The sequence below is a fragment of the Falco peregrinus genome, chromosome 1 (assembly GCF_023634155.1).
Source record: "Falco peregrinus isolate bFalPer1 chromosome 1, bFalPer1.pri, whole genome shotgun sequence".
Taxonomy (NCBI): domain Eukaryota; kingdom Metazoa; phylum Chordata; class Aves; order Falconiformes; family Falconidae; genus Falco; species Falco peregrinus.
The window spans coordinates 113,747,191-113,770,144 of NC_073721.1; the positions used below are offsets into that span (position 1 = coordinate 113,747,191).

At 40.1% G+C, this 22,954-nt stretch overlaps 1 protein-coding gene across 23 annotated transcripts in view; it reads left to right on the forward strand.

Annotated features, from left to right (window-relative positions):
• ATOSA (atos homolog A) overlaps positions 1 to 22,954 on the forward strand; it is a 48,328-nt gene that overhangs the window by 16,010 nt on the left and 9,364 nt on the right. For 4 of the 23 annotated variants that reach the window (XM_055809132.1, XM_055809152.1, XM_055809157.1 and 1 more), the window contains exons 2-9: positions 15,233 to 15,417; positions 16,262 to 16,464; positions 16,914 to 17,039; positions 17,308 to 19,159; positions 19,661 to 19,777; positions 20,731 to 20,810; positions 21,601 to 21,709; positions 22,554 to 22,712. In XM_055809132.1, coding sequence (XP_055665107.1) covers positions 15,233 to 15,417; positions 16,262 to 16,464; positions 16,914 to 17,039; positions 17,308 to 19,159; positions 19,661 to 19,777; positions 20,731 to 20,810; positions 21,601 to 21,709; positions 22,554 to 22,712 — 2,831 coding nt within the window. Of the gene's footprint in view, positions 1 to 2,477; positions 2,612 to 3,528; positions 3,687 to 3,732; positions 5,592 to 7,084; positions 7,173 to 7,649; positions 7,673 to 7,733; positions 12,152 to 15,232; positions 15,418 to 16,261; positions 16,465 to 16,913; positions 17,040 to 17,307; positions 19,160 to 19,660; positions 19,778 to 20,730; positions 20,811 to 20,958; positions 21,568 to 21,600; positions 21,710 to 22,553; positions 22,713 to 22,954 lie in introns of those variants that run through there. The other 19 variants (XM_055809056.1, XM_055809050.1, XM_055809073.1 and 16 more) reach the window with 16 other exon arrangements.

A 22,954-nucleotide genomic window follows, 5' to 3' on the forward strand; every position in this document is an offset into this window, starting at 1 on the left:
AGCTGCTGCTTTCAGAGGTTGGTGTCTGCATAAGTGTATGCTTTTTCCTTGGTGAGAAAGGAGAATATTGACCAAGTTTAAGTAATGGTGGTCATCCTACCTGAAAGATAACTGAGCCCTCAGATGAATTTCCACATTAATTAGGGGATTTACAAAAGGGCTGAAGGTGAGGAGATAGATTCTGTAAACTGAAATAGCAAGTACCAGCACTAACAAGCAAGACTGTTGTTAAATAGTTAATAACAGATGGCTGAACTTCTGATGCAAATGATCAGCCAGAACAAGAGAAGTTCTCTGCATCCTGACCCAGGGACTCCTCACTGCTGCCATGGCAACTAACACTTTTTTTTTTCTCTCCAGTTTTAGCAGAGTTTATGAAACTGAAGATAACTTGTTGGTTTTACAACTTCAAAATTTTAAAAGGCAAAGCAGACCAGCTGGAGAAGGCGAAAATGTAAACCAAGAGAATGTGGATATGAATTCCTAGAGGCCTCACGTATTTTAGTTCCTGTCAGATCTTTCTAAAAGATGTCTGAAGTACTATATACTTTAAAATGGCTGGCAGTTAAAGCGTTACTTTAAATACAGAAGTTTATAATATGAGCAGATCTATCTGAATCCTTTTCATTTCCCTTAACATGAAAATTACCTGCTGCCATTCGAATAGTGTTGCAAGGGGGAAAAGGAGAAGAAGGTCGGAAGCTCTGGAGGTCTGGAGGTCACAGAGGAGCAAGGAAGAGCCTGTGTAGCTCGTGGGGTGGACGTGGCCTTTCATCTGACTTGTGCGTGCAGCTGGGTGTTTATCCTCCTCGGTGGGACCAGGGAATGTGGCCGTAAGATAGTGGAGGCCTGTAGTGAGGGCCACAGAGGGGGCTGAAGCTGTTTGCCACTGGCCAGGGTAGGACCTTCTCTGCCCCTTTGGTGCTGTTGCTAAAGACTGTTCTGGAGAAACACTGCTCCAGCCCTTCTTTGTCTGTGCTCTTTTTGCTGTTTGGGTGCTGGGAGCAGGGTGCTAGGAGGGCCCCGAGTGTTATCTTTATTATTTTGATAGCCAAGTTACCCTACAGTTCCTGTACCTGCTATAGTTAAATTCAAGGTGGAAGGTTCAATATCTCTTTTTAGGTAGGACACCTGAAGGAGTGTTCATGTAGACGAACCTTCTTGCACTGAAACCGCTGGGGGGAAGTGCTTCTGAGGTGGCTTTTGATCTGCTTCCCGGGGACAGCTGTGAACCAGACCTGTGTATGTTACTGAATGCAGGTCACTTCTCATAAAGTGTAAACAACCTGTTGTAAGTCTGTTTTATTGATGCTGTTAAGAACACACAGTTCCTTCAGCTCTTGCTGGTTTTGAGAGGTGCATCTATGCCTGCGGGTCTTGCACCACTACAGTGGCTGCTTTACAGAATCAGGTCTGTCCTTCATGTAGATGTGTACCAAGCTGTTGTATTCTCGGACTGTATTTCCAGAGTGTATCATATCGCTGTGCTTGATTATCTAGAGGGATCAAGGAATTCTTCAGCCTCCAGGTGTATAACTTGGTCATAATACTACTTCTAAAGGGAAGGGAGGCAAATTCCTGGAGTTCTTACTTGAAGATTATTATTTGTTACTTGTAATACAAGTAAAGAAGCACATCCAGGTATCACATCTTGCTGGGTATTATACAGGCATGGAACAAAAGACTGTCCTCACCTCAGACCTTATGCAAGTATCAAACACAAAATCAATGACTTCTAACAGAGGGTTGTAAGGAAACAAAGGGATAATACTGATGAGACAGATAAACTGTGCTCCTAGGTACAGGCTAACAAGGTACGGGTTAACAAGCCTTTATCACGTAACAGAGAGGCTGGAAAGCAGGGTCGTTTTGCATCGAGTGTATTCTTCCCTGCTATAGGACAACACAGGGAGGAGGAAGTGCAAGTAATTAAAGCAATCAGAGGCTAATTGGAAGCTTAGTGCAATAGTGAGTGGGAGACAACAGGAATGGTGGCAAGCCATGGATAATCTTGAAAGCGTTTTGCTTTTTAAAAAAGTTAACTTGTTTGTTATGAAAGATGGTGTTTGGAGAGGCAAAAAAAAAACCCTACAGGAAAATACGGTTTCCTGTCGGACACTGACCAGACGTACCTTCCTCACGAGGCTGGATGCTGATGAGGCATAATCTTTTCTGTCTCTCTCACGCTCATTTTTGGTGATGAATTCCATGAGCAATCCTGCAGGCACCGCTGGCATCTCCCCCAGCAGGCAGATAAGGCGCTGCCATCTGTTAGCCGAAGCCCAAGTGGCGTTCGTGTGGGATGTGCCTGGCTCAGAGGTCCCCACTGGCAGGGCATGTTTCCAGCTTCGCAGCCTGGACTGTGAAGAATTTATCTCTGAGGAAAATCTTGGGACTTTGGACTGTGTTTTTCCGTAGTCAAGAGTAAAACCATTGCATGCTGAAAGCAATTCTCTTTCTTAAATGCTATTTCCTAGGGATCCAGCCTGGCAATAAGGGTGTAGTGAACACAATTTGCATGATTTTCTGGGGATGAAGAGGGCAGGTTGCTTGTTGTCTGCATTCCAATGCCAGATTCTGGTCCTTTCAAGATCAGCCACTAATTCAGATGGTAAGAATAAAATGTTCTGTGCTAAGAATATCTCAGATATGTTTTTTAATTAGTTCTTGAAGATAAGTGATTGCAAAACCCAGCTGTTTACAGTAATAACCCATGTAGTCATATATTTCTAAATGTAAACTTAAAATCTTTTTGACTATACCCTTATACACTTCTTTCTTATCACTTAAAAAAAGATCCCCTTCCTCCAACAAAATTATGCATTGTTGTCACTTGATAGTAATGAAACTTGTTTTCTTTGATTTCTAAAAAAAAAAAAAAAAAATAATAAAAAAAATCTCCGTACAATCTTTTTGGTAACTGAGAGGGTTGACAAAACACAGTATGGCTGTCAGGCACTTGGATTCTGTAATGTTTGCAGGGGCTTTTTTTCTTTCTTTTTTTTTTTTAATTGCTTGATGCTCAAATTGAGAATTCCAAATAATTTATTAAATCTATTAAAACTGGCAGGTAGGTGAATCCTTAATGTTGCCTGAACTATGCTAGTAGATGATGTGTAGCAGATAGTGACTTTTTGGTATTTCTGAGCTGAAGGCAGCTTGGAGCAACTTTTTGTAAAAGAAAGTAATTTTGACATCTTCTGATTTAAGTGTCCTTGAATATTTACTTTGGACATTTAATTTTTTTTTTCTGCTGGTCCGAAATTCAACTTTCTTTTTCCCTGTTGTGTGCTTTTGATTAAATATCTGTTTGCAAGTTATCAGGGAAGAACTAAAGCGGGCCTTTATTTGTGTATCTGTCTTAGCTTATGTCAGCTTAGCTTTGCACAGAATACAAAAGAGGCTGTGGAGGGCCTTGAGCTTTGACTAGATAAAAACCTTGTTCTTCATACGCTGCTAGTGTACACTATTTTTAGTGTAGTCTTTTGTTTTTCCTAATAATTTATTGCTCTGTCTCTTGACTCACAGGTCACCTGATTTTAGAGCATGCAAGCGTAGAGTCTGGACCCTTTACTTTTCTGTAAACTGCTGGTTTATCTTGAGGAGCAGAATGGTGCTGCTGCTGGTGAGATTGGGCTGGAAGTGGTCGCTGAGGGGTGAGCCCTGTCCCTTCGGTTCTCTGGAAAGTATGTTCTAAGAATACACAGTACAGGGTGTTACAAAACACACGTGCAACCAATAAACTTGGAGCAGAGGCCAGGGATGATGGGTGACTCGAGGTCAGCGCTGTGCAGGGAGACTATTGCCTGCTGGCCCTCACCGTGCCTGTCTTTGCTCCGTGCCAGCAACGGCGCAGTCATCCATGAACTCACTTTTTCCCTTGAAGGGAGAATTGTTTTGAACAGATATGTTATGAATACACCACTATTATTCTTGCTCTAGTAGTGTTAATTTTGGCACTTTGTGTGGGTGTCTTGCATCTAGGATTGTTATAAACTTGTTTTGTTCCATGAGGTGCCCAGTGGCTGGGTGTTTCTGGTAGCTTTCAAGGCTGCAATGCAAGCCTGCCTCAATGGTTGAATGAAGGGGAGAGGGAAAGCAGACACTTATTTTGTAAGCAAACAAGTGTGTTACTTGAAATTTCAGTGTTCAGGTGGCCCCAGTTTTTGAAAAGGTACATTCCAAGATGCGTGTATGTTTGGAGGGAAAACCTAACAAGGTCTAAATGCTCCAGAATTTCATTGGTCTGATTGTTTTTTAAAAATCTTAAAGTAAATCTGAACTGTAACAAGCTAAATGTCACTCAGCTAGATCCTGGCAATTCTTCAAATTATGTGAAAACAAAGAGGAACAAAGCCTGCATCCATCAAGCTATTCAGAACTTGCACAGATGAAATAGGTCTAGACATGTAAAATGACTATTCTGATGGTTTGGGTTAAACAAAAAGTTCATTACTGCCTAGATAGTTGCAGATTTTTTAATTCCTAGCCCATGAGGTGTCTTCAGCCTCATGGAAAACTGCACAGTCTGTCATCTTCTCCAGGATTTAAAAATAAAGCAAAATAAACTTCAGCTATCTGGATCTTGGGTTGTCTGAAACAGGGATATCAGCAGACCTGGGGTAATAGTGCTGGCATTCTCAGACCTTTCTGCTGATTCATAACATTGTAGTTTTTATAACTTCATCTAAGACAACAGAATATTGGAAATTGAGTGTTGTGCACCCCTGAGGTGGAGGAGCTGCTTTTTGAGTGGATGAAGGGCTTATCGCTGTGCTGGTGAGTTGCTGACGGCACCTCTTTAGCACTGTCACTGAATTTGTAATGCTAGTAACGAAACCAAAACTTTTTGAAAATGTGTCACTTCTAGATGAGGATCAAAAGTCTTGCCCCTGAAGAAAGAACATACGAATGATGCATGTGGGAGGCCTCAGGTTTTTTAATAGTCTTAATAGTGTAGATTACAGTCACCAAGAAGTGGACTAGGTCATCGATGGTTTTGTTTTCCCAAAACATCTAGACTTATGCTCACCCCCATCTCACAGCCTTCTCTGGCTTTACTCTTATTTTGGGTTTTTCTGGTTACCACAGTAAAACTGAGAAATTGCAGTATCTATTAAAAATAGATACTGATAGGTAGCTTTGAGGAGATTTTCAACGTGAGACGTTCCTCAGCAGTCTTTACAAACAGTTGTATCTTTTTGTACATTGAAGAAAAGATATTTTTCAAGAGATTAAAAGCAGGGAGGAGTTACCAGGGATGTCTGATTTGTGCAAGTTCAAATTAACTGAAGTCAGTAGTTCCTGACTTCAGAGTCTGAAGATTGTGGCTATCAAAAACCATCAGCTGGGCTTGTTGGCACCTTATCATAGCGCGAAGATGATTTTGGCTACTAGTTACTGTATGTTTCAGACTGTGGAAGGCCAAGTGCTTTAGTAACTTCGCATGCTTTGACAACAACATTGCGTTGAAGGCTGAGTGCTTAGTGAAGGGTTTCTGTAATGTGCGATCCCATAAGTCAACATGGTACTTCTCCAGGGGGTTTCCCTGACTCCAGCGGCTGTGGCATCCCTGCTGATTCCACCCAAAAGTGAGTCAGTGCTTTCACATTGTACTTTTTATGTTCACTCTGGTTTATTTTCAAGAGCTCTGACTGCAGTCTGAAGCAAATGGGATATCTAACGGTTCTTTGTCTTGCAGTGGTTTTAGGGATTATAAACCAAAGTGGAACCTGTGCTTACACACAGTGTGGCTGGCCTTCCCCAGCAGGAGTTTTGTGTGCTCCCATTATTACAGTTTTGTTCAGGCTCTTAATGACTCTTACTCAAAATCTTTTTGAAAGCTGAAGGCTGCTAGATACTTCTTTTCTAAGGAGGAGTGTAGTTTTATTGGTACTATCACAAGAACACTTGAAAATACATTGTCAAAACTTTCTAAGCACAATAAATATTTAAGATGATGAGATAAAGCGTGAAATACTCCTAGCAGATTTAAGTTTTGGTGTTGGTGAGGAAATTTAAAAAAAAAAACACAACATTTTTTTAAGTGCAACCCTACATCACTGTACTGTTCCCAAAGATACTTGAGTATATTGTGAAGATGATAAGCTATGGAGGAATGAACTGAGTAACGCTTTAGCAGAAATCTGGTCGGCACAAGATGCAAACATATTGTGTTCTAAGTAGAGGGCAAGCGCTCTCTGGCAGTTCTCAGAAGCACTGAAATACCTACTGTAGAATTTTTAAGCAGTCCCATGCTGTTTTCCAGTAACATCTGAGAATGATTTATTATCACAAATTACCACTTTCCATCTTTAAACCAATCTCTGTATAAAATATTGCAGAAGTCTGCAAATAGTTTAATCTTTGTCAAGCTGGATTGTTAAACAAATTAAAGAGGAAACTTACGTCTGTCATCCTGAATTGTATTGTGTTTAATGCCTCAAATTATCTGGCATGCGTTTTTATTTATGTATTATAAAAACGCTATCACAGCTGGAATTTAATGCAGAGCTGCTGTCAACCTGTTTAATGGGAGGGATATCTTGGCTTCCAAATGGAGTTAGACTTCCCAGTACTCAATTGCTGCAACTGTCATGGATGATAGGCCTTCAGAAAGAGATGAGGCTTAGCCATATATATGTGCTTTTTCATTGTTAATTCACGTTGAGCTTCCTTTGAAAAGAAAGCAACAGCTATGGAGCCACTGCAGTATGACGTTTACAGCTAGCATAAAGTGAGTAAACTGATGAAAGCTTTCCGTCTGGGAGTCTCCAGCCATGTAGTTGCTGCTGAGCTGGTTCTTGAATTAGCGAGTAACAATAGTGAAGATGGTCATCAGCTGTCTTCATCCTCATCTCCAAACAAAGTTTGGGGAAGCCTTGATGAAAGATGAAACAGTCGTCGTCATCTATGTCAGTGAAAGAAGCGTGAAAAAAATAATGGTTGTGTATATATCTAGAAATCCCATATTAGAAAAATCTGTATATTGATATCAAAGGTCTTAATTGTTTTTCCAGAAATACCTTAGGAAGAAATGTTCACGTATTCTGTAAGCTTAAGTGCGCTCTGTTTTCTGTTCTAGGGTGACACACGGCTCCTTCAGCTGGCCAAACCAAGCATGTTGGACGCGGTTTCACATTATGGTAGCGGTGACTGTGAAGGTAGCCTAGGTCTGATCTCCACATTGCCCTTGTTTCCTCCTGTGAACTAGGGTGGGATTGAAAACAAGAGCATTTCAGTAATGGGTTTTCAATATAATTCTGCAAAATTTGTATCAGCCTATTTACGAGGGTGGTAAATCACTGTATTGATGGTGAGAGTGAAGGCTTGATATAGACCCTTTATTCCCTTCCAACTGCAGCAGAGTGTCCATTCTAACCTTAGTGGCACATATTACTTACAGAAGATGTTTTCTCCTAATTGTTTTCTTTTATGAACCAGCAGAAATACCTGAAAAAATAGTTTTGAGTTGCAGAATTAGAAATCCTATTGCTTTGTCAGGTTTTTTAAGTGGTGGTTGTTTTTTTTTTTTGTTCAGGTACACTTATTGAATCACACAGTTTGTTCTAACATAATCTAATTTAGGCAGAGCATCAGCTAATCAAGGGGAAAATGTAAAAAGCTAGAGAAGAATGAATGGAAACCTCAGAAATTGCTTAGTCTGCTCCTGGTAGGCATGTTTGTTTCATTATATTATAACATCAGAGTGTTTTGTGTAGTCACATTTAACAAAATTACAATCTAGGAAACTGTAATGTAAAGGAAAACAAATGAATGTGTGCTTAAGTAAGGGCATTAGCTGAGACAAGTCCTCTTTGCTTTCAGTACCTGTCCAGTTATAGCATGTCGGTGCAAGTAGCGTCTTTTGTAACCTGTTCTGTAGACAAGTAAGTTTAAGGATCAGCAAAAAGTGCATGTTCTGTTCCTCCAACTGACTTATATTTAAAATGCTAAAGATTGCAGCACTGATAATCTTCCAGCTTTACACTGACATTTCAGCACTTATTTACCCATGTCAGGATACAGTGGAACAACTGTATTTTAGAATATACGAGTTCTCTTGCAACTGTCGGTGAACTGTGGTTTGAAACGAGCCTCAAACTTCACATTTTCAGCTACTGCTCTCCTTTTGAATACAGACAATGAAATCATAACGATCAACCCTGCTTCACAATTTGTGATTTTCTTGTGGAGCTATAAACAAATCAGCTTACATAATTTGTTCTTAAGTATTCAATTTCTTTGTCCAGTTAAGAGAAAATAAAACCAGTTTCCCTGATCAAAATGCAAATATTGGATCTAGAATTTGGTTTAATGCCAAAAAATCAAAAGAAGCAGGTCACGCTGTTGTTGCTTAGGTAAAAATAGAAAGCTACAGTTGGAAGAAAAGTGACTCACTAAGCAGTATGGTGATGGCAAAATAGGATGTCAGCCAAAACGCAGGAAACAAGATGGGAACACCCAGATCAGTTTAACAGTCTGTATTTTACACTCTCAAAGAGTGGTAGTTTCAAAGATTACTGCAGGAAATTTAAGCTTTAAATGAATGTAACTGGATTGTATTTCTACACTTATTAAGCTGTTTGAATGTGGGTAAGTTTTAGTAAAATGTGAATTGTATATTTTTGGGGTTTTTTTTGTGTTTGTTTTTAGTTTGTTGGCTTTTTCCTCCAGTCCAACTGTAAGACAATCCCTTTTTGGTAACTTTGTTTACAGTAAGGCTGCCTGGAGGTTAGCTCTGGATGCTGTGAGAGGTGTCCAGCAGCAGCACGCAGTAGATAGACAGTGGTACACATGTACCAAGGGAGTTACTGCAGCACTGCAGTCTGGAGTGGAGCTGATGGCACTGATTGGAGCTGATTGATTTTTATTGCTCTGGAGCAACTTCAACTGCCATGTAGCTGTGTCCTGATTTTTAAAAATCCCCCTGTACTTATAAGATGGTGTGCTTTGTTTTGCTTTTCTAATTATAAACCGGTGTAACAACACAAAAGGAAGTGGATTTCTTCCTATTCTCATGCACAAAACCAAGCAGATCCAGCAATTTTATTATGGCAGGTATGCATCGATCCTAGTGTTGGGTTCCTGTGCTGCCATTGCTTGCCTGCAGCTGAACTGCTTTGATCAGGTAGTGGTTCAGTTTGGTACCCTGGAAAAAGGAAGGAGACAGCAAGAGTGAGATGAGGTACTGTGCTGCTCTCATGTTTTCATAATGGCTGTCCCCGAGCTCAGAGCTCTTGAGCCCTAAGAATCTAAGACAGCAGTCAATGTGGGGGGCAAAAATCTGTATAGGGGTATTCCTAAGATAAGGTGAGTCACCAGTTCATTGCATTTGCTTGAATTTAAGTGAACTTAACTAATAGTTCATTTCATGAAGCAAGTAGACAATCTCATGACTTTTTAAACTCTTAATATTTCAAGGCTTTTGAAGCGTGTGACTTCAGATATAATTACAGGTTTGTAATACGCAAACACAACACGACTGCTCATTCAGAGAATCATGAATTTGGGGGGTTCAAGGGCAACTTTCTTTTGAAGTGAAGCGCAAGGTGGAATTAGTTAGCTGAAGCATCCGTAGGTGTTTCTAATTCCAGGAGAGAAGCTGTTAGTCAAATGTTTACATTGTGTTTCATTTCCTTTACAGTAGTTTCTTGAATCCCTGCCTTACTTTTAAAATACGGAACTACCTTTAACCTACTTTTTGGAATAGCAAGATAATAAAACTAATTCAGAGCTGACTGTTCTGGGGGAAGGGCTAGAGAGCTTTTGCTGTAATTTTTTAAATGCGGAGTGATGCCTTTGCTAGGAGGTGATGGGTTCTGAATACTGACAGTGCAGCTGCTTTTTCTCCGGTGTACCTGACTTTCCTGCCATGGGACTCTTAGACTGAAGCATCTCCTTACGAACTGTCTGTACTAAGAGTTCAAAAAAATAAGATCCAAGTACTTAAGCAGTATTTTTAGCCTTCCAAAAAAATTGTAGCAGATGAGGGAAGCAGAGGTGAGGTGGGCAACCATGCCATGATGCCTGCTGGACAGCTGGGGCAGGGCAGGAGCAGGGCTTGTGTCAGCTGGGAATTCAGGCAGCCAAGACCATACCCTCCGTGTTCTGTTTAGTGTTTCGCTTGCTCGGTTTCAACTCTAAAAAGTGAAGTTGAAATCTGATTACTTTAGATCGGTGGCCTTCAAAATCCATTATGGATGCCTAAAGATTTTCCAGGGAAGGTTTGGACTGTTACCGAGCATATTTAAAGGCAATTAGCAGTTGTTTCATGGCTTCTCTAAGAAAATAGCTCTCCAGATCAGTGGAGGCCAGGACTAATGGATACTTCAAGTTGAACAAATTTGTCTGTCTTTGAAGAAGGGCACTTTATGAAAATGAGCTCTCCTCCTGAGAAAAGGAGGACAAGCTTGGTAGATAAATGTCTTTTCCAACCTAAACGATTCTATGATTCTATATTTGTGGTGTCCAGTGCAGTATGAAAGGTGCTAGGACACCAGAATAAGCGTGGACTGAGAGAGGTGACGTGTTGGCACTGTGGAGTGGTGACAGGAGGAGGGCAGGGAGCCGGAGGAGCTCTCCTGGGACAGGACAGGACAGGGCAGCAGCTTGCAGCTGGATCTGCTGCTGGAACATAAGGGGTTTACGTGATACTCGGTGGCGTTTCCTGTCTAAGCCTAGAAAATAGATTAAATGCTCTTCTAATATACATATTTCAGGAAAACACTTTCTGTAATTACTACAGAAAATGCTGCGAAAGGAAAGGGAAGGGAGTTGGTCCACACAAATGTGACCTGGTTGGGAAAGGAGTCAGATGGGCACAACTGGAGTAACTGAAGTGTTGGGAGAATCCTTGAGTTACAGTTAAGTGGATTTGTGACTCACTAGTACCACGTACCTAACTTCCGTAGGTGGTGTAGGATGTGAGCCAATTCAACTTTTTTGGGGTGAGGGTGACTTCTTTGCCTCAGTGATTGTGCACGGGGGAGGACGAGGATCTGAAGGCTTTCTTTGTGACGTTGGTTAAATGGGCTTTTCTCTTTGTCTATAAGGTGTAGAACATCAGTTCTGTTGAGGTTGGTATGTGCAGGAAACAAAAGGAAGACAAAATGATGTGCCTCCAGGTTTCAGTTCTCCAGTTTTGTATGTTTTGGTTTATGTGTAGTAGCTTCAAGTCTAAATTTATACTTGTCTCTTTTTCCCTTCTAGAGTAGTCTTGACATCTGCTGCTATTTCTTGTGACCACCTGGTCAATAAAATTTAGTTTCAATGTATTGATTAAAGGGCTGTAGTGCCTTGTTACTTTAATTCCTATGTACTTGTGTCAACTAACTGGGTTTTTTTAACTATTTTAAGGGGAATAAACCCCAGACGCTGCTGGGATGCATATTTTATGCTATATGCCTGCATATTCTGTTGCTAGACATGAAGCAGAATGATCATCATATTTGTATAGTTAGATTGTAGGATTGATGTTGTTCTATGCACAGTATATGATGTATGTCTTAAACAGGGCTGATTCATAAACAAAAGCAAACAGTTACAGCGCGCGCACACAGAGTAAGACTTTCTTTAAACTAAACACTGAGTTTGCTGTTTCTATAAATGTCTTTCCACCCTTGCCCTCAATTACATCAACTTGCATCATCTGTGTCTGTTGTATAGGAACAATTACCAGGCTCCTTAATATTTATAGGGTTTTTTACTTTATGAAAATTCTTAGAAGTTGCTAAATGATATGGAAATATAGTGGAGCTAAAAAAAGTCAGTATGCCACATAAACTTCGTAGGAAAACATATTTCTCAACACCCATGGCTATTTGTGCTGTAATTTTTCTTTTTTTTAAAGTTCAGATCAAATACCTCGTTTGTAACGTTGCTGACATAATTTTCAAGTGTTGGCCCTGCCTTTGTAATGCTGCTAGAAAACGGTAGCATCTTCTAGTTCAATACTTGCTGTTTATCATCCTTTAATAAGATGCAGTTTTGATTTTGAAACAACATTGTGTTTTTGTAACTGCAGCCAATACGAATGTGTGTCTCTAGCTAGTTTGGTCTCTCCTCCATCCTTAAGGCAAAGAACTGGTTGCTTCTGAAGTAATAGGTCTGATACAGGAACAGAGGCAGTGTTTGCAAATTTAACTTAAAAGTAAGTTTCATCTGTTTACATTAAGTAATATGTATGTATTCTGACTCTTGAGTAATGATTATCTCAGATTTATTTACCTTGCTTTATTCACTAGATCTTGCTTATTTACTGCATTCACTGGATCTCGCATTTGGACATGTTTAGACTATCTATGGCTTGTATGCAGATTTGTGATTTTTATCTGTAAAGATACTGAGCATTTTAATATATAAGCTTTGGTATCAGGGTGTTTTTAATGCAGAAAGTGGGTGGCTTTTTACCTGAATCTAACTAGTTCAGCAGAAGCACTCAGGCCATCAGATTTACAATGAATTTGTGTCAAGTCCAGAAGGTTTTGATCAAAAATGCATGATTTTTGAAAAAGCCAAATAAATAATGTCTGCTGTTTCCCATGGTAAGCTGCTAATGTTAATTGAAGGGCATGTCTATTTATTTTACTGTTACTTGCCATTTACAATTCTGTAGTGTAAATGGTGAGGTATTGCATCTTACTGTGCATGTTTCTGCTACAGTAAGACGTTTGGGATGGGATCTGTCTGCATAAACACCTGCATGTCTTAAGCTCTTTAATTTTTTTTCTTTAAAATGATAGACGTCTCTACATATTTTAACTAAGCGGAATTCCTCTTACACATTTTCTTAAGGATGAATTCCTGTTCTGTTTAGTCTGCTAAGCATGAGGCAATTCTTGTTTAAATTAGTATCACTCCTGCTGAACACTTCTTAGTTTTTTGGAACTTCTGTGTCAGAGTAGGAAAAATACTCCAGTAGTGATCCTTCCTGGTGTGGATTTCTTAGCATTACCGTGGCCTTTAGACGTACAATGATGAGCATGGTGCTTGCGCTAGCAGGAAGATAATGCTGCAGTTGTTTTGGGGTTTTGGGTTTTTTTGTCAGCTGTAATACCCAAATCCTTTTCGGAGCCTTTCCAAATCCTGTTTCCCGAAGTATGACTTGCCTATTGTTCACCTGACTTTTAGCTGGGGGGGAGGGGGGAAAAAATGTGCAGGTGCCTAATTTGGTAGTGATATGAGTCACCTACAAAAGTATCTTGTCCTCTCTGTTATTTACCATTCCTTTAATCCTTCGTGCACTCTTTATTAGTCATTTTCTGCCATCCGTCAGATGAATGACCATTTTAACTCATGCCGAATGATTTAACGTATTGTTCATGTGCCATATGGGGTCCTCCAGGGGAACTCATCTATCCTCTGGATTTTCTTCTGCCTGAGGGCAGGTGGTGGCCTGATGAATTGTCCTGGCAGCATCCTGTTCTTCCAGGGCCCGCTGTCCCTTCCTGGTCGGGGTGCTCCCGGGGTAGGGGCAGGCAGCTGGCAGGGGTGGCTGTTTTGGAAGAGCCCCTTCCCTGCTCCCTCCTGGATGGTGGAGCCATGGGACTTGTGCAGGTTGTGGTAGTCCAGTGTAGTACGCACAGATGCGTGCATGCAGATGTGGTGTATGGCCACGTGTGCCACGGACAGGTGTGGGTGCATGGTGGGGAGAGGCTCCCAGTTATAGCCCATCCCTGTCACCCAAAGCAGCTTTGTAAGTGCATCCCTTTAAAAAGGGGGAAAAGAGTCAGTGAAGGTGAGGACTCCTGTGCAATGAACAGAGTTCCCTGGCAGTGGGCTGGCTTCTCTTATTTGCCTTATGTCGTTCCCTCAAAATAGGCTGGAAGCCCTGGGGTCCGTGCAATACAAGCCTGGGCTAGGCAAACATGTACATGCAGAAGCTAGTTTTACACACTTTACAATTTGCATGTGCAGGTAATTGCACATTTAATTGGAGCTTTTGTTTCATGCATCCCTTCTTGTACTGATCTCTTAGGTCTGTCTTGCTATGTTTGCCAAATGCTCTGCTATTACGGAATGAAGAAAAAAAAAAGACTGCTGAATTCTTTCTTTTTTTCCAAGTTGAAAATTATTTTGTGCATGGTAATCAAAAGATAAATAGAAATTAACTGTATCCCTGTGGCTATTTTGTTTTGGTAGATGACATAGGACACTTAAGCTAAATTGTGAAGATGTCATGTGCTTTTGTTCCCCTAAAGCATTAAAATAAAGAATCTCAGCAGCCTTGCCTCTACCTGCTTTTCTTTGCTGCTCTTAAAATAGACTTTGAAGTGAATATGTTTTAGCTTTCTCAGAAAAGAGATTTTTCTGTAACCACTTCGGTAACTAAATCATTTTGATACTTAAGCCTTACCAAGCAGAGAGGGGAATGACACAGTCTGGTTGTACTTGTATCTGTTTGAATGATGTGTGACATCCTCGTGATGAGGGAGGAGGAGGACAAGGATGCCTTACAAAACACGATAAAATCAGAGGACTGGTGCATCCTACCTCTGCAGGAATCACGTGTGTTTGGGTAATTCATGAAGAGCAATGCCAGCTGCTGCTTTGTCTATGGAGACTTGTTGAGTTTTAATTCTTTGCACAAGTATAGACTGGCCGTGGTACAAAACAATAAGTACTCTGTATGTTCCTTGGGAACCTTCCCTATGTGTTAATGGTAGCTAAAAATGGACTTCTCAAGTAAGCCTTGCCTCTCAGCAGGAGTGCCTCACAATACAAATCTTAAGAACATTGTGTCCCACTTTTTCTAATAGAAGTAAACCTTTCCTTTTTTTCTTATTCAATTTTTAATGTATTTGATGATGTACCATGGCTTCTCTTTATCTGTCACATGATACTAATGATGCCAAGTCATACTGCCATCAGACGTCTCCCACTAGAGTCCAGGAAACTTGTTTTCTTCCAGAGAAGCTGTGATTCAGCTGTGGTTCACAACACAAACATGTTTCTTGGCTTCACTGAAATCTGGTACATTGACCGGTTACTACATGAAGCTTTCTTTAGAGTATCTTTGATTTCATCTGCTTGTAGTGACAACGTTGTGAGGTGAGGAAGGCTGGTACAGTAACTTGGGCCTTATGGGGGGTGCAGCCAGACTGATAGAAAGATCCATTTCACATATCTCTCGTTTTAAGTGTAAATTGAAACAAACCGCGGGGTCAGACAGCAGTTGTAAGCTTGTTATATAAAGCAGATGTAATTATTTTTTCTCCTTTTGAAATGACAGATACTTTGGATGAATACTTTGAGTATGAAGCTGAGGAGTTCCTGGTCTCCTTGGCCTTGTTGATCACCGAAGGTCGAACGCCTGAGTATTCGATCAAGGGCAGAACAGAGGGCTTTCACTGCCCACCGGCACAGTCAAGTCAGCCGCCAACAACTAAGCATGAATGCAGCGACAAACTGGCTCAGGTAAGATGGTACCCATGTCATTTTAAGTGTGTTGGTGTACATCCTTGCAACCGTGATTAAAGTCAGCTGAGAACCCCGTGGCAGATTCACAGTTAAGCATGAATAGCAATTTATTTCTGTCAGTCCTGCATTCAAATTAGTATGTAATTCAGTATTGTACTAATAATAGATACATCCTTAAAATGAGAGATCATTAAGCCTTTTATCCTTCAACATGAAATTCTGCATGACTACCTGAATGCAGTACCTATTTGAGTCTTTATTATGCAAATGGAGAGTGCTATACTTAGCATTCTTGGTCTCGGGTTTCGTTTTTGGTTTATTTTTTTTAAAAAAAATCTAGGCTAACTTGCCGAACTTCTTGCTTTTCCAGGTTTTCTTGAAAAGTTAGTGGTCCAAAAACCACAAGCACATCAAATCTAGCCCATCTGGGAGTAAGGCTGGAGAATCCCATCTCAAGTAGAAGTTCCTAAGTGCTGTGTGAATTTAAGTTATTATTCATACAGAAATTAGCCCGTTCCAAGACACAGAATTTACAAAGATACCGCTTGAGTTTGTCTATCCAAGAGGATGACTTGAGAGTGGTACAAAGTAGCAAAGTATAGTGCTCATTTATGAGCTCGTTTAACTTTCTACAGAAGCTGCTCAAATGGCAGCCATAAAGGATTTGTTAATTATTTTTCATTTAATAGCTCTGGAATCTTATCTCTGATTTGGTGAAACCTAGTTTACAGAATTTGACCCTTACCCTTTTCCAGTACTTTGGAACATGTTTTTAAGGTAGATCTAAATCTGGCTAGGATTTTTATGGCTTGCTTATGTTGACATTTTTTCTTTCCCACAGTGTCGTCAAGCCAGGCGAACCAGATCTGAGGTTATGCTACTGTGGAAGAACAATATTCCAGTCATGGTAGAAGTGATGCTACTTCCAGACTGTTGCTATAGCGATGAAGGGCCCACCACCGAGGGGAATGATTTAAATGATCCTGCAATCAAACAAGATGCATTGCTGTTAGAAAGGTGGATTTTGGAGCCAGTTCCTCGACAGTAAGTTGGATGTTAGGGTTAAGCTGATAGTTGCGGGAATCTTGTCATATTAAAGTCCTTGAAGTAACCAGTTAGTGGTTTTGAACTGGCCCATTGCCTTGGGGACTGATTTAAGAAAACCACTATTTGCCAGTGAAATTGAAGCATCTTTTAATCTTAGTCCTCTACTCATAGTTTCTGCAGTGAACATTGAACAATGCAGAGTATGAAATGCTCCTAGCTGAAAATGGTCATTTTTACACGTTATTTATGTTAAATTGTGTAAATTATTATGTGGATAAAAACAAATCAGGCTCTGTAATCATCGAAATGTTTGAGGAATTTGTTTTGCTTGATTGAGCTGTGCTTTATTTTCAGAACGAAGATCTGATAATGTCCTAGTTTTAGTTCTAACCGTTCTCTGTGTATATTCTTACCAACACCCATGTGTTTCTCTTAATACGTTTTAGGAGTGGAGATCGATTTATTGAAGAGAAGACCCTTTTATTGGCTGTTCGCTCTTTTGTTTTCTTCTCTCAGCTAAGTGCGTGGCTGAGCGTTTCACATGGTGCTGTTCCCCGAAACATTCTGTACAGGTGCGTCTGGGGTGGAAAAAACCCTCGTTTGTTCTTTGTAGGTTGTTTCAACTTGTCTTAAAACCTTTTTCCCTTCTGTTTTTCTGTGCTCTCAGGAAGTGCCATGCTGTTGGCCTAGTGCTGTGACAGTTATATAGGATCCATATACTTCACAAAGTACAGCAGTTGCTGGTGTCGCTAGTGCTTTTTCTTAGACATTTGTGATGAAGTAGATAATTAAGACTCTTCACTTAAATGTTTCTGTAAATGCCCTTCTGTATTGTTTCAGGGTGAGCGCTGCAGATGTGGACTTGCAATGGACATTCTCCCAGACACCGACTGAGCATGTCTTTCCTGTTCCTAATGTTTCTCACAATGTGGCCTTGAGAGTCAGCGTCCAGTCCTTGCCCAGACAATCGAATTACCCGGTTTTGACCTGTAGTATTCACACGAACCTTAGCTTTTACGAAAAGCGAATGCAAGAGCGTAAGTTACATCAGCGCAGCGATTCCAGTGTGGCACAGCAATGCAGTACCTCCAGTCCACAGCGCTTCTGTGGGAAACAGACATGGACAATGACACCTGAAGGCCTACTTAATGGAAAAAAGACAACTGAGTTTACTACATCTATCAGAAATTTAAAACTTTATCCATCTACTGGACTTGGATCTGACTTTGGGGCGTCACAGCCTAAAGTTCAGGGCTATAATGCTACAGCGGACAATAAGACAAAATCTCGTGAAACACCTGTGAGAACTTTTAAATCCTTTTCTCTAGTTGATTCCCGTGGTTCAAATAGTCACTGCGCTCACCAGCCCACAGGAGAAACCAATCCTTTGATAGGCTCTTTACTTCAAGAGCGACAAGAGGTCATCGCGAGGATTGCTCAGCACTTGATTCACTGTGATCCGGCTACTTCACCGGTTGTTGCTGGACGCCCGTTCAACATACATGAGAACGGCTCAGCTACACCAAAAGCTTTTCGGAGTACCTACGAAGACGAAAACTTGCCAAGGAAAGGCAAGGAAGCCTCCCCAGTTTCTGTTGCCAGCTTAGACAATGCAGTACAAGAAGATGGTGGTGAAGGCAAAACGAGAGCGGTACCAGAGATCAGTCTGCTCGATGCCCGTGTTCCAGTGAACCACTGTGGCCGTCATTTGGCAGGAGAGAGTAATCCCCTGATCGATTCTCTGCTCCAGGAGCGGCAGGAGGTGATAGCAAGGATTGCCCAACACTTGATTCATTGTGATCCAGCTACTTCTCATGTCACTGGACGTCCATTCAAAGTGCATGAGACTAGCCCTGTTACTTCCAAAGTTTTCCGAAGTACATATGAAGGTGAAAATTTGCTGAAGAAAGGCAAGGAATCATCTTCTGTTTCTTTTGCTAGATCTGATTTTTCTTTGTTAGAAGACAGCAGTAAATCAAGGATGAAGACACCTGATACTCCAATCAGTCCTTCTAGGTTTGATGGAGAATTGAAGGCTTCTCTGAAACTCCAAGCAAGAAGAAAATTGGTTTTAGCAAAACCCAGTGAAGCTGTCCGAAATGCATTTCATCAGACTTCAAATAAAACTTCTCATGCATTTACTAACATTCATACATCATCATCGTGTGTTAAAGAAAATAAATCTGAATTGCCAGATAAATTGGAAATGATAAGTTCTGGTTATGCACAGAAAGACCAGATAACCAACAGAATTAAACAGTGTTCAAATTTGAGCAGCATTGATGAACAGATTCGCACAAATAAACTAAAAGAAAGAACAGTTGTTAGTGAGAACAATGGCATAGACAGTTTTAACAATTTACAGGTAGATAAATGCAGAATACTTGAAGGTACAAAAAAAGCAACTGTGATGCAGGTATCTGACTCTTTGCACAAAAATGAGCTCAAGTGTTTAGATAAAGACTCAAAAAAACCAAATATTTATGAGCAAAATACTCAGCTTATTAGTATTGAAAATTATTTAAATAAAGACCATGACAGTTTCAAAAACAAAAGCAAACAAGATAAAACAAAAACTGCACACGATGAGAATGAGGACCCAATAAGCCTCGATTTCCAAAGCACTTGTCAGAAGAAACCTACAGAAGACTGCATAGTTAAGTGTGAGCGGCTGAAGAACCCAGATGTACAGGTAAATACACAGAGGAAAAGACGAATTCTTAGCTGCGCTTAGATAGCTTGTGCTGTGTCTCCTAAGGACCAATATGAAGAGGAATTCAAGCCTGACTTTGTATGAAGCCGCATGTTACTATTGTCTTCTTGGTCTGCAGTAACGTTTGGCTGGTAGTGCCTCCCCCATACCTTCTTAATTATAAATTTAACATTGAGGAGAACATTGTCTTATTCTGCTCACGGTGATAGCATTATGAAGGACAGTTTCCATAGGCAGTTAGGCACCCTGTCGCTTTATTCAGACACTGCTGTGTTTATATGGTATGTGATCTTTAGTGAGCAGTTTGTGTGATTGTAGGTTTGAGTCAAGGGGAATTTACACTGAATGTTTCATAATATCCCGGTGTGATGCAGATCCACCTGGTTCAGAAGTCGTCTTTGTTAGAGCAAGCAAAGCGTTACTGTGGTAGGTCATTGAAATATCCCATTGATATCTTGAGTAAATTTATTTTGCTGACAGAGAGCACCATCTCTAAAACACACAAATATATGGCGGAAACATAATTTTCGATCCTTGGATGGAACTTCAACCAAGGCTTTTCATCCAAGAACTGGATTGCCTCTGCTTTCAAGTCCTGTAAGTTACTGTTGAAATTACAACTTACCTTTTGACTGACAAAGGAAGCATTTTGTTTAGTGTCTGTGTATGGTAAAAAATTTGGCAAATTACCTAGGTGGGGGGTGTGTGTGTTTACTTTCAGTGTCAGAGCGAATACTCTTGCAAGTAGACATTTGAGAGTTCACACTCAGATGAAATTGGACAATAATTTTGGAAACGAAAATATTAGAACTAGTTGTTGAGATCCTGTCAAGGTTAACAAAAGGCGACATTAGAAAAATCTACGGCAAAAAAATGCTTTGGTGCTATTTTAGAGCCACAAAAGAAAGAAGTTTGGAGATTAGTGTTTTAAGTTTAAGCTAATATATTTTGTCACTTAAGAGGTTTTGTGTGAATTATTAATACCTGATTGCCTATTATTCCAAAGCTTTTGTTTCTGTGACCGGTTTGTACTGGATATTCTTCAGCAATCAGAGATGTCACTAAGTGAAACACAGATGCTGTGTAAGACAGAAAGACATTGGGGAATGTTACAGTTCTTGGTAGGTTGTTGGGAGTTTTAAAGAAAAAGGCAGTCACAGTAAAAACTACTGAAGTAGTGATGTTCTGTAATTAATACGTGATGTGTTTTACTCTTCAGCGCTTGTAAAGGCCATCATATTTTCGGGAAACTTGGATAGAAGTTGTTACAGCCTGTTTATTAGTAGCGCTCTGGACTATTCCAAAGAGACATCAGCCTCTCGAATGAGCCTTTATTTAAGTACTTGCTGTTAATCAAAATTTACAGTCTTGTCATTAATAATTTTAGAATTTTCTTCACTAGGTTTAGAATGTACAGGAATTACTCTCTTCTGCTTTGTTTTTGTAATTTTGTAATGTAATGCAAATTCTTGGCAAACTTGTGCTCACTTGGCAAAATTGTCCTCACTAGTGGTACAGTTTTCAAATTAGCATCTTCTTTGCCTCTTGAGGTTCCTCAAAGAAAAACGCAGTCTGGGTGCTTTGATCTGGATTCATCACTGCTGCAGTTGAAATGTTTGTCTGCAAGAAGGTATGTTTTATTTACCAGAATTATTAAGAATTTTGGGGGAAACATAATGTATATACATACCTGTATGCAACAACAAAGCATGTTGGCAAAGCCAAAAATTGGGTGCCTTTCAAAAAAACCCTTTTTTTTTTTAAATACGTATTGGCAGCCGAGTTGCCCCAGGAGTGTCCAGGTTAGCTCTGGGCCATAACCATGGTATGACAGCTGCTGCCAGCATGAACTCTGTCCTGTGCAGGGCTAGGTATGCTGTAAAAATACCCTTGAATTTTCAAAAAGAACAGATAGTAATAGTTGATTCTTCTTCAGATCAGTGGGTTTTTTGTGTTATGCTTTGTTTGTGGTGTTGAACAGGTTAAACATTTTGCCTTAACTTGTTCAGAGCACTTAACATTTAAAAGGGACCAACCATGACCTTTTATACATTAGTACACACAAGATAAACAGCTTTTAGTAGGGTGGTTTGATGTTGGAAACTTCATGGTATGAGACAAAAATATCTGCGTACTAGAGAAAACAATCTGATACTTTGATTCCTGCTAATGGAATTAATGAACAACCTAAATTCTTATTGTCTTTATTTATCCCTTGTTAACTGAAAAAACTTTCAGAAGTTTTACATTACTAGAAAACGTTCTGCTAAAGCATTAGCAAGTGATGTTCAACTGTTACTTCTTTAGGACATTTTGTAATACAGTAAGTAAACGATTCTTTATAGAGCTGTTTATACCCAGAAAAAAAAGGCAAACGGTTTTAGCCTTTATGTTTATTCTATCTTTTTTTTTTTTAATAGCCCACAACAATGTATAAACAGAGACAGTGATCCAGAGAGCCATGGGAAACCAATTCTAAGTTCTAGTGCTCCACCAGTAACAAGTCTTAGCCTTCTGGGAAACTTTGAGGTATTGCATATTCTCTAGAATTCTTGTGGGTATTTTTAGTATTCTACTGTACTGCTTTTAAAAGTGCATTACTGTGAATAATTCCAGCCTGATCACAATGTAAAAGTTCATAATTAAATTGAATAAAATTTGTTTTAATTTCCAGCTGAAAGGCACATTTCATGCCCCAGACATCATCGGTCTCAGGTTCAGATACAATGAATTGCTTAGAACTTTTATTTCCCACTGTGGTCAGGTTAGGAGGAGTTCTGTTGACATAAATGAGATCTAACAACCTGTAATTGTTCATGTTCATAACATATACCTAGAAAAAAGGATTTACATTTTTGCTCTTAAAGTCTACTTAATGTGTCACAAAAGCAGTGTTAAATCAGTGTAGTAAACAGAATGTGTTTGAAGCATAGCCTCCAGCTTTTCACTTCACGTAGCTTATCAGCTATCAATAACTAATAGCTAGTGCATGAATGGATTGTGTTGTGCTCAATATTTGTGAAATATGGGGGTGAATATGTTGAGGAAAGTTACAGATTCTAGACTTATTTTTTCAGATAGTATATCTCAAGGAAAATCATGCATAGATCCTGCTGCAGTAAAATTCTCTGTGGGCATTTGCACCAGTTTCAGTAGAGTGATGACTGGATTTGGATGATGCTTTCTCTTAAACCGTTGTCATCTTGCTGAATGTTCTGCTGTTCATCATAATTTTTGCTTCAGTGTTGATTTTTGACAGGTCACCTTACAAAAGACCCAAGTTCTTATATAAGTTTTCCTTGTTTGCTGCTTAGTTTTGCTGTGTTTTATTTGAGGCTTTCCCAAACGAAGCTGTATGTGTTTTGTTTTTCAGGAATCTGTCCTGAATTTTCGCTTAGACCCGCTTGGCGTCGTGGAAGGTTTCACAGCGGAAGTGGGAGCAAGTGGAGTCTTTTGTCCCACGCACATGACTCTGCCAGTTGAAGTGTCATTCTACAGTGTTTCAGATGATAATGCACCCTCTCCTTACATGGTAGGTGTGTGGTTGGGTTTATTTTAAACAAGTTCTGATAGGTAGAGGTGAAGAACAAGAGCTTGGTGAGTAGAGGGTCAGGAAGCAGGGATTTGCAGGGACCTGATTATTTTCAACTGCTTATCATGGAACTCTCCTGTTCCCTTCTATCCCTACCTAGTGCTTTTCCTCCCATTGCACTGCCCCACCATCCAGCTGCTCTTGTCTTGGGATATGGAACGTACTTGTCTCCCTCCATGCTG